Source organism: Eptatretus burgeri, chromosome 16 (assembly GCF_056783735.1).
Source record: "Eptatretus burgeri isolate ZD-2024b chromosome 16, Ebu_testis_v1, whole genome shotgun sequence".
NCBI lineage: Eukaryota > Metazoa > Chordata > Myxini > Myxiniformes > Myxinidae > Eptatretus > Eptatretus burgeri.
This window is the reverse complement of record NC_140976.1, coordinates 3,116,299-3,128,808: the sequence shown is the minus strand read 5'-3', so window position 1 is coordinate 3,128,808 and position 12,510 is coordinate 3,116,299. Positions and strand designations below refer to the sequence as shown.

The following is a 12,510-nucleotide window of genomic DNA, read 5'->3' as shown; positions in this document are numbered from 1 at the left end:
TAACACATCGACACATTACATGATTATATATTGACACATTACATGATAGTATATCGACAAATTACATTTTCATATATCGACACATTACATTTTCATATAGCGACACATTACATGATAATATATCGACAAATTACATTTTCATATATCGACACATTACATTTTCATATAGCGACACATTACATGATAATATATCGACACATTACATGATAATATATCGACACATTACATGATAATATATCGACACATTACATGATAAAATATCGACACATTACATGATTATATATCGACACATTACATGATTATATATTGACACATTACATGATAATATATCGACAAATTACATTTTCATATATCGACACATTTCATGATAATATATCGACACATTACATGATAATATATTGACACATTACATGATAACACATCGACATATTACAAGATAATATATTGACACATTACATGATAATATATCGACAAATTACATTTTCATATAGCGACACATTTCATGATAATATATCGACACATTACATGATAATATATTGACACATTACATGATAACACATCGACACATTACATGATAATATATTGACACATTACATGATAATATATCGACACATTACATTTTCATATATCGACACATTTCATGATAATATATCGACACATTACATGATAATATATCGACACATTACATGATAATATATCGACACATTTCATGATAATATATCGACACATTACATGATAATATATCGACACATTACATTTTCATATATCGACACATTTCATGATAATATATCGACACATTACATGATAATATATCGACACATTACATTTTCATATATCGACACATTTCATGATAATATATCGACACATTACATGATAATATATTGACACATTACATGATAACACATCGACACATTACATGATAATATATTGACACATTACATTTTCATATATCGACACATTACATTTTCATATATCGACACATTTCATGATAATATATCGACACATTACATGATAATATATCGACACATTACATAATAATATATCGACACATTACATGATAATATATCGACACATTACATTTTCATATATCGACACATTTCATGATAATATATCGACACATTACATGGTAATATATCGACACATTACATGTTCATATATCGACACATTACATTTTCATATATCGACACATTTCATGATAATATATCGACACATTACATGGTAATATATTGACACATTACATGATAATATATCGACACATTACATTTTCATATATCGACACATTTCATGATAATATATCGACACATTACATGATAATATATCGACACATTACATAATAATATATCGACACATTACATAATAATATATCGACACATTACATTTTCATATATCGACACATTACATTTTCATATATCGACACATGACATAATAATATATCGACACATTACATTGTGAAAATCGACACATTACATAATATCTCGACACATTACATAATATTGTTGCAGGCTGGGCGTCGGCTGCGAGCACAACCGTTAGGTGGAGCAGCAGAGTCGGCTCCGCCGATTACCCGGAATTTAGATCGTACTTTTCCGGAGAACTCCGGAAAGTACGGGTCCCCTATCGGACCGCGAAGCGTCAATATTTCGACCACGTGGTACAGGGTTATTTGCTAATTTTCAAAATAACTGGAGCTCCACGTGGCGATTTCCCGAGTCTCCGCACCCTCGACGGCACCCGTACAGAACGAGCCGCTAGCGTACTCGAACCATGTGTGACCCAAGCGGATGGCCACCAAAGTCCCGTCGGTCCCAACGTCCCCTTATGGCGGCACCAACGGCCTTACTATTTTTCCAACATGCGTCACACTAAGCCAATGGAGGAATGGACACGAACGAGCTGAGACATTTAACAATGGGGATATTTATTAACAATAGGGAAATGAGGGGAGCAATAATCGGGAAGGGAGACACAGAGCAGTGTTACAACCGAATAAAATGTCTATGTATAATGAAAGGAAAACACTTAAACAATTCTACCTAACAGACTGGCGCCACAAACACACACACACATGCACACCCAAAATAAATGGACCTCGAGGTCTTTATCCAGACCTCCAGCCGGGAGGACAGTCGAGCTGGAGGTGAGAGTCTGTTTGACCTTTCCGCCTCGTGCGGTCTTCAAGGACCAGGTCCTCGGGGCAGAACTGGACCCCCAGCACGATCCAGATGCCCTCACGACCGGGCTCCAGGCAAAATGAAAGTCGGCAGGGCGAAGGCTGGCAGGAGAAGATCCTCTGTTGCACCGACCACTCTGTGCGCAGATGCTTTCACACTGAACCACTCTGCATCAAACCACCCCTCTCGCACAGATGCTTACTTCTTGCCAGAACCAACCCCACGCGCAGACAGTGCCCATAATTATACCGCCCTCTTTAGAGGGTGGGGGGGGCTCCTTGTGACCCTCCCTCTCTCACTGGCCGGTTTTGGCGTGCAAATCGCTCGTCGTCTCTCTCACTGGCCAAAACGGGCGGCAAGCTCCCTGATTGGCCCGGGGGGCGTGGGGACATCACATGGAACGCCCCCCCCCACACAGTCGGGGAAGTCTGATTGGCCCAGCGATGGTCACCTCACTCGTTGCACGCCGATTGGCCGAGGGCCACCGCGTGGCTCCTCCTTGATCTCCGCCCACCAAACAGGCAGACAAACAACCTGAGGACTGGATTCTGCGTGGGCCCTGCCCATGTACGTGCTGACACTCACGTTAGTGATGGCGTCGGTGTGAGCGAGGTGAAAGCGATGCTGGCGTTGTTGTCGTTGTTGTTCTTAAAATATAAGGAAACCGTGACTATGAAAATAACTTCACAGCGCATGTACATTTAAGTACCCATTAGACAAGGAAAAGGGAACTATCTATCCACATTTACTTATCGATATAACTGAGTTATAGGACCTGTATGTTGAGTGCGATCGTTTTCCAAATCCGCAATAATATACCGACACATTACATTGTTATATATCAACACATTACATTTTCGTATATCGACACATTTCATTGTTATATATTGACACATTACATAATATATCGACATATTACATAATAATATATCGACACATTACATGATAATATATTGACACATTCCATTGTAATATATCGGCACATTCCATTGTAATATATTGACACATTACATTATAATATATCGACACATAACATTATAATATGTCGACACATTACATGATAATATATCGACACATTACATGCTAATATATCGACACATTACATTACAATATGTCGACACATTACATCATAATATATCGACACATTACATGATAATATATCGACACATTACATTATAATATATCGACACATTACATAATAATATATCGACACATTACATGATAATATATCGACACATTACATTATAATATATCGACACATTACATGATAATATATCGACACATGACATTATAATATATCGACACATGACATTATAATATATCGACACATTACATTATAATATGTCGACACATTACATTATAATATGTCGACACATTAAATTATAATATATCGACACATTACATTATAAAATATCGACACATTACATTATAATATATCGACACATTACATTATAATATATCGACACATTACATTATAATATATCGACACATTACATTATAATATATCGACAGATTACATTATAATATGTCGACAAATTACATTGTAATATGTCGACACATTACATTATAATATATCATTACATTATAATATATCATTACATTATAATATATTGACACATTCCATTGTAATATATCGACACATTACATTACAATATGTCGACACATTACATTACAATATGTCGACACATAACATTATAATATGTCGACACATTACATTATAATATGTCGACACATAACATTATAATATGTTGACACATTACATTATAATATATCGACACATTACATTATAATATATCGACACATTACATTATAATATATCGACACATTACATTAGAATATATCGACACATTACATTAGAATATATCGACACATGACATTATAATATATCGACACATTACATTATAATATGTCGACACATTACATTATAATATGTCGACACATTAAATTATAATATATCGACACATTACATTATAAAATATCGACACATTACATTATAATATATCGACACATTACATTATAATATATCGACACATTACATTTTTATATATCGACAGATTACATTATAATATGTCGACAAATTACATTGTAATATGTCGACACATTACATTATAATATATCATTACATTATAATATATCATTACATTATAATATATTGACACATTCCATTGTAATATATCGACACATTACATTACAATATGTCGACACATTACATTACAATATGTCGACACATAACATTATAATATGTCGACACATTACATTATAATATGTCGACACATAACATTATAATATGTTGACACATTACATTATAATATATCGACACATTACATTATAATATATCGACACATTACATTATAATATATCGACACATTACATTAGAATATATCGACACATTACATTAGAATATGTCGACAAATTACATTGTAATATCTCGACACATTACATTATAATATATCATTACATTATAATATATCATTACATTATAATATATCAACACATCACAATGTGGTGGAGCTTGATGTTGCACTGAATCGATTCTCCTGCTTGAAATGCCAATCCCCAATTCCCATATTTGAATTCATGAATTCCATACATTGCTGGAGTTGATTCCATGATTGAACCGAGTTGAACGCGAATCCATTTGTCACTCTGATTCCATGAAACGTGATATGTTTGCTCAATCTTGTGATGCAGCAGGAAGCCGGTTTGAAATGGATGAGAAAAAAGAGAAAAAAGATGAGAAAAAAGAGTTGTTCGCCTGGGAAGAGTGTATGAAAAAAAAATTCATTTTTGCACGAGAACATAAAAAGAGCCTCATGCCTGAAGAAATAATCAGATTGACAGCAGAAAAGTAAGTTTGTTATTTGTCTGTGTGTCGTGTGTCGTCTTTCAACATTTTTTTGTATAATTTTGTTATGGAACCGGGGTTGGGGATCAGCACGACGGGGTTCCTTGGACTCTTCCCAACCTCCAGGCCTTTAGGTTGTCATACCCTTGATAAGTTCCCGGCCTGTAGAGTTGTCAAGCTATTACTGACACCAGTTGATACCGCCAAACCTGGCAGGATCCTCGTTCTAAAATGCCTTTCCTTTTCTGGTAGTTTGGCGATGTCAATTGAGGTACGTACCCTCAGGGCACATGGAGGAAAGATTGGGTGGTTCTATGTTAAGCGAGGGAGGCTTACCGTGGGGGCTGCAGGGCTTGAGAGGATGTGGAGCGTAGGATGGGGATAAGGGTAAGGGAATTATGGGGAATCACAGTACTAAGCGTGAAGAGGTTACAGCGAATTAGAGGTTCATGGTGAGGAACGCAGCGCGGTGGTGGGCATGGAGTACTGAATAGATACTGGATAGATTTTGGATTATATACTGGTACTCGAACAAATGCTGTCTGGGGCATCATTTTCACTCTTACTCAATCCTCTTGGGGCAAGTTACCAAACTAATTTTTTGTGCTTTCAGCAGCTCGAGAGTACAAGGAGGAGGGAAACAAAGATAAATAACTGTGGTCAGAAGGATGAACCCCCTGCCAAACGTACAGTATCTCTGGATCTGCCACTGTGCATTGAAGGGGGTGATTTTGCATGTTTTTAGCTCTTGAAGAATTCAGATGAAAAGTATTCTTACTATAATTCACGATCGGTGTTTGTGTGTCACGCAACTCCTCCGATGGTTCGAGGCCAATTACATCCACACTTGCTACATAGGATCAGCATGACCCAATTTAGTTCATAGGGTTGTTTCATATGTGCTTGTGGTCTTTGGAGGGGGGGGTGGGGAGATGTAAATTCTCTATGTAAATGTGTATCATGTCGCACCACTCCCGGTAGAAGAGAGTATTACAAGTCTCCACCCTTTACAACAGTCCAGTACTCCTGACCCCATGTTTTCCAGCGCAGTTAGGTGTTTTGAATAATAATCAGTAGGTATGTTTTTGCTTCATGCACGTAACGTGGGTTATGTTTTTTTAATTTTGGGAGCGATTGAGGCAGCTGTAAGTTGCCTTTATACCACCCAAATAAAGGTATGTGTCAAATGAACATGCTGCATGCTTGGAACAAGATCACCCATAAGGTGACGACTCTGCCAGTATTATTGAAATATGCATTTCATACTTTTATTATGACTTACTAGCAGAGTACCCGATCTGTGGGTGGATCGAGTTTTTTATTTTTTTTATTTTGGAATACAATATCGAGGCTCATATAAGAGCTCACTCACAAAACATATATCAAAGAGAGCAGGATACAAAAGGGTGGGAGAGGGAAGCACAAAACATGAGGGAACAGAGACATTAGGAGATCTGTGAAAGGGACAGGAATGGGGTGGGGTGGGTACACAGGGTAAACAAGATGGACACTTCAGGGAATTTGAAGGAAGTGGGTTTGGGTTGGATTAACGGGAGTAGAAAAGATCATGGTTTTAGGTGGAGGGAGATAAGAGATGGTGGTGAACAGCTATTCCGAAGACCTGAAGGGAAGAGGGAAGAGTGGGATCTAAGAGAGTGGGAGTTTATTGCAGAGTCAGGGAATCAAGAAGAATTTGTGAAGGTCAGCAGTGATTCTTGATTTTTGGTAGTTGCACCAGAAGGAGGTTGCTGGCAGATCTCGAGCGCCCTGCAGAAATATGGAAGGGGGGGGGGGGGACAGATCACACAGAGCAGTTGTGCGACGCCAGAAAGGAGACGGTAGAAGACAGAAAGACCACCGACCGGCCTGTGGCGAGAGAGAGTGAGTAACCCAAAGACTCAGCTTCATCGTGGGAGACACCTATGATTCTAAATGCTTTGGTGTCCACAGCGTGTAGCTGACTTAAGTGTGTGGTTTGGATTACCAGCCCAGAGGGGAGCAGCAGTACTCCATCAGGCTGCGGATGAAATTTTTGTATGTGGTCAAGAGCTCATGTGTGCCAAGGAAGGACTTTGCACAATGAAGGATGCCCAGTTGGCAACTGGCTTTGGAGGCCAGCTTGAAAATGTGGCCTTCCCAGGAGAGATCATGGCAGATAGTAACACCCAAAAGCCTGAATGAAAGGACTTCTTCAAGAGGATTGTTGAGAAAGTCGATGGGGGGGGGGGGGTTCCATGCAGTCCTCTTGGAGAGACATATTGAGTGTGAGATTTGTCAGGATTGACAGACATGTTCCGATTGTTGGACCAGCTTGTGATTATACCCAGAATTTCAGAGAGTGAAGACAGTGAGTCCCAAGTGTTTGAGTGACTGAACCTCTTTAAAAGGGTTGTTGAGAAAGTAGATGAGAGGGTTTAAGTTATGGTCCTTTCAGAGAGAGTGTGTGTGTGTGTGTGTGTGTGTGTGTGTGTGTGTGTGTGTGTGTGTGTGTGTGTGTGTGTGTGTGTGTGTGTGTGTGTGTGTGTGTGTGTGTGTGTGTGTGTGTGTGTGTGATGTTTTTTACGATTGAAAGATATATTCCAAGTGTTTAACCAGTTTATGATTTTGTCAATGTCAGAGGAGAAGGTAGAGGCTGCAGGCTGCCTGTCTGAAGGATGAGGGATGTCACGGCAGAGGGTGGATCAGAAAATCGATAAAGAGGATTTTCTAGAATCAGTGAGATCATTGAAAAGGGCAGAGAGAGGATGTGCAAGAGCAGCAGAGCATGTTTTGAGAACACGTGAGCTGATGTATCCAGTCCAGTAGCAGAGTCGGAGTCGATGGTTGAAATAACCTTCTCAGGTACATAAGACGCAGATTCCAAGAGCAGTTGGGTACAACAGGGAAGGATGGTAACCAAGAGTGAGCGGTTGGGAACACAAGATTAGGAAGCGCACACATAATTGAGGTATTCAGCCTTCTCACGAGCAGAGTCGGCTGTGGTGCCATTTAAAGTGAGGGAAGGGATGGAGGAGGAGCATACACCAGAGATGGACTTAACAAGGTGCCACCAGGTTTTAGAGGAGGGAGACAAGTTTGAAAATTAATTCTTGAGATTGGGCAGATGTTGTTTTCTGGCTCTCCTGAGTTAAAACACACTTGTTGCAGGCTATTTGGAATGCACTGAGATTGCCTTTGGTCAGATTAGGCATTAGCCTTTCATGAAGAGAAGGTAAGGTTTTTCAGAGCAACTGCCTCACCACAGGATTCAGTGTACAATTGGTTGGGAAGAGGAGTGGGTCAATTGAAGATGAGATGGGATGAATCTGGGTTCCAAGAATTCCAAGACTGTGCTAACATCAAGGGCAGTCAATATGGGAGGCCAGTCCTGAAGAGATATGGCTGCTTGCAGTCCCTGCCAATCTGGGGTACCTCTCTGGGGTGCAATCGTATCTTTGGTACAATCGCCAGCGTTGGGGTAGCTCTCTGAGAATAGCCAGAGAGATGTTGATTTTCATAAGCATATGATCTGATGGACCATTTGGAGAAGAGGAAGAGCAGGAGACATTTGCAGGAAAGTTAGTGATCACCAAATCCAGAATATAGGATTTGCCATAAAGAGAAATCCAGGTTGGAAAGTCCACAGATTGAGTCAGTCCCATGGAGTCACAGAAGTCCTTTGCTGAAGTGTGATGGCAAGTGAGAGAGGTACCAACACCCAGCGAAGTTTCACGGTGACAATCTCGATCACATAAATTGGACTCCGTAACAAGGTACCATTGTTCCGTAATCCAATTTCGTTGTTATTGCGCATATTCTATCCTTTTAGTCTTGTTCCTCTTTCTTACCAGAGGTTTTTTTTTGACTGCAACACATCCTTTAAATCCTGATTTCAAAAGTTATCTTCAAACTGTTGATGGATAGACAACTGATGCCAAAGACTTCTACCAGATCTGTTGTTAATTCAATGCTCTACCTACACGACCCTCCCACTTTAGCAAAGATAGTTCCTGTCGAACAAACACTTAAGAGTTCGAAGAAGCAGCTTCTGATTGGGTGGATGATAGAATGGCAGTGGACATAATGTGTCCAGACTTTAAGAAGGCATTTGATAAGGCACCACATCGGTGGTTATTAGCCAAGGTGAGGGCTTGTGGAATGGCTGGTCAGGTAGCTAATTGGATTGCAAACTGGGTTAGTGATAGGAAGCCAAGAGTGGCTGTGAGTGGGAGGATGTACAGTAAGTGGAGGGGTACTTCGGGGATCAGTACTCAGACCATTACTATTCATTATTCATATCAACGATTTGGATAATGGGGTGAAAAGTAAGCTTTCCAAATTTGCAGGTGACATAAAGGTTGGAGGTGAGGTAGATAGCAGAGGGGGTGGTGAACAGATTCAGGAAAGTATTGATACTTGCATAGATTTGGTAAAAGATTGGTAGATGTAATTTAACCTGAGCAAGTGTAAGTTGTTGAGGATGGGAAAGAACCATGGAAATAGAGATTACAGGATGTAATGGGTAATTTTGGAGTGTGCGACACAGGAGAAGGATGTGGGGGTGGGAATAGATACGGAAGGTAAGCAGGCAGCTATAAGTAGAGCAAATAGGGTTTTAGGTTGTATAAGGAGGGGGATTAATTATAAATCAAAAGAGGTGGTGTTAACATTGTACAGGAATTTAGTGAGGGCCACATCTAGAATATTGTGTGCAGTTTTGGTCACCACAACTCAGGAAGGACAGATGCCATCGAGAGGGTTCAGCGCAGGGCTACCAGGTTGATTCTGGGCTCGTTAGACTCAGCTATCAGGAGCGGCTGAAGGAAACAGGGATTTATAAACTCGAAAGGAAACGGTTACGAGGAGATATGATGAAGATGTTTGAGATAAAGAAAGGTAGAGATAAAATAAGTGCAGAAGAATGATTCAGCTGAGTAGACAGTGATAGGACCAGGGGCCATAGCCTGAGAGTAAAGAGGAGGAGAGTTAAGACGCTAGTAAGTTAGAGGTCTTTTACTCAGAGAATAGTTAATGCATGGAATGGTCTCCCTGGAAAGGTAGTGGCAGCAGAAACAGTGGATAACTTTAAATTGGAGTTCGGTAGGCACCTGAAAGTTATGGAGATAGAGGGATGTTGGCAGGACATTTATGTAGCTTGAGCATTGATGGGTGATTGTGTGCATGTGTACGGAATGTTGTGTATGGAGTATGGAATGGTGGTGGTCTTGTCAAGGGGTGTTGTGTGATTGATGTGTGTTTTTTACCCAAGCCCATTCCCCCTCCCCTGAAAAGAAGGAAAAAAAGAAAACTACAAAAACTACAAAAAAACCACACACAATTTAAAAAAAAAATTTGCCTTTTCTTATTTGATCTGGTGTTGATATATTGGTGTGGTGTTGATGTGGCACAGGCATAATGGGCTGAATGGCCTCCAGCTGCATCTAATTACCTTGTGATTCCTTGTAATGTTTGTCTTGTTTCTATTCACGAAGTGCATTCCTTTATCTTCAAGAATTGCTCTTCCCTGTTAGACAGATTTTTGGGTCTTCCATTTCTAGGTTTGTCAATTACAGATTATATTTCTCAATATTTTTTGATTGTGCGTCGGATACTACACCTTGAAACACCTTCCTTCGAGCTATTTCACTTTGATTTTGATCAATGTGAATTAAAGATTGCTAAATGACGAGCTTGGTTTCTTCTCACCCAAACTAATCTGTAGTAATAATAGTTAACATTGTTTTAATATTCACAGACACATGTGGAAACTGAGTAAATTGTTGATGTGGATAACATCCATACTGTATATTGTAACTCGTATGTATGTGTGTGTGTGTGTGTGTGTGTGTGTGTGTGTGTGTGTGTGTGTGTGTGTGTGTGTGTGTGTGTGTGTGTGTGTGTGTGTGTGTGTGTGTGTGTGTGTGTGATTTTAATTTTAGAGTGGTGGGAACATTGGAGAAGCGAAGGGTGTACGAAGAAGATAAAATTTCGTCTCTCCATCAGAAAATGGAGAACATTGAGCAGCAGGTTTGTTGAAGAAACAGGTACATTCACCCTCTGCATAAATGCATTTCCTTCATGCTATTCAGGATTCATAAACCGAATACGTTAGATGTAGTATCTCGCTCGACTTGACTCACCTCTTTCAATCCACCTCAGGATGAAGGTCTCCCTCATCATGGTCCACTCTTTCCGCTTCCCTATAATTCAGGACCTTTGTACTGGAGTTAATTTTTCCACTTAGTTTCTTCCTTGTCCCACTCGATGTGGCCGATTTGTAATTCTTGTTGTCCATCGTTTGTCATTTCTTCTTTTTTTATGTGTTCTCCCAAGTTCCATTCTCAGTTTTTTGATTGTGATCAATATATTGATGAATTTGGTTTTATGCCTTATCCAATCCAGTGGTTTATCTTCTCTGTATTTGTTCTGCCGACACTTAGTTTTGTGTTCATTTATTGTGTTCAAAATTATGACTGCCAAACAATTCATTTCAAATCAAATGGAAGACCAAATACTGCATTGGAGTCATCAGAAGGAACCAGAATGTGCAAATAGCAAAGATTGAGTCATCAGGAGGAAGATGGATATGATTTGGGCTGGGTTGCATTAAATTTCCTCATCCTGAAGGAAACATTCCCCTTAAGGTACAATGTGAATTTGTGATTCCTTTGCAGAGGATTTCCTTGTGGGCTGTTGCATAAACAACGCTTAGGAAATCCTGAAGTAAAGATTTCCTTAAGGGTGAGGAAATCCTTGGGAGCCGTTGCTGTGCTCGCCAACCAATCACATTGGAGAGAGGAAGAGATGTCCAAAAGTAGTATGGCAAAGAAGCGATCTACAAACTGGCTTCAGGAAGAGACAGAGCACAAGTGGAGGCTTTTCTCAACCACAGGAGACACAATAAATTGTATGATGTGTGTTGTTGAAGTACTTTTATGTTTAATTACAACACAATAACTATAAATAGTGTATGATTGTAAAGAATCCCTCGATTTGTGTAAGACCTGGATTCACATGGTAAAACAGGACTCGACCAAGTCGAACAAAGCCCCACATGTCTCCACAACAAGAGATTGATGAGTTATGGACCAAGGTGCATGCTGCCTTCCATCTATTTATTACGTTTGCAGTTAACGAAGTAATAAAGGGGGGGCAGATGCTCCCTTGAGTATAAGGAAGGTTTTAAGGAAAAACTTAAGGAATATTGGAATATGCAATGATTCTGAAATTAAGGATGTCCTTCAGGGGAAAGTTGAGAAAATGTTAAAGAAAATTCTCAAACATTTCCTGAAGAATGATTTATGCAACTAGGCCTCAATTTTCAGCTGCTACCCCATGACCCTCAAACACATCCAAATGTAGCCAAATGAGCCTTACTCAAAATGAACCCCAATTCAAAAACTTTAATAATTATTGCTGCGAGACTATACATCCGATAAGGTTGAAATTTGAAAACTACATTCCCCATGACTACTAGATCACGTTTGTGAAGTTTCATGTCTATTGATCAAGTGG

General features: G+C 39.5%; 1 protein-coding gene across 10 annotated transcripts in view; it reads left to right on the top strand.

Moving 5' to 3' along the window:
- The window catches only part of LOC147010336 (transient receptor potential cation channel subfamily M member 4-like), a 582,375-nt gene that overhangs the window by 561,788 nt on the left and 8,077 nt on the right, over window positions 1-12,510 (top strand). For 8 of the 10 annotated variants that reach the window (XR_015052248.1, XM_085858968.1, XM_085858969.1 and 5 more), the window contains 2 exons: window positions 4,863-5,019; window positions 10,935-11,022. Coding sequence is in view for 8 of the 10 variants with exons in the window: in XM_085858968.1 (XP_085715094.1) it covers window positions 4,863-5,019; window positions 10,935-11,022 (245 nt within the window). In the remaining 2 variants the exon portion in view is untranslated. The remainder of the gene's footprint in view (window positions 1-4,862; window positions 5,020-10,934; window positions 11,023-12,510) is intronic. The other 2 variants (XR_015052249.1, XM_085858966.1) reach the window with 1 other exon arrangement.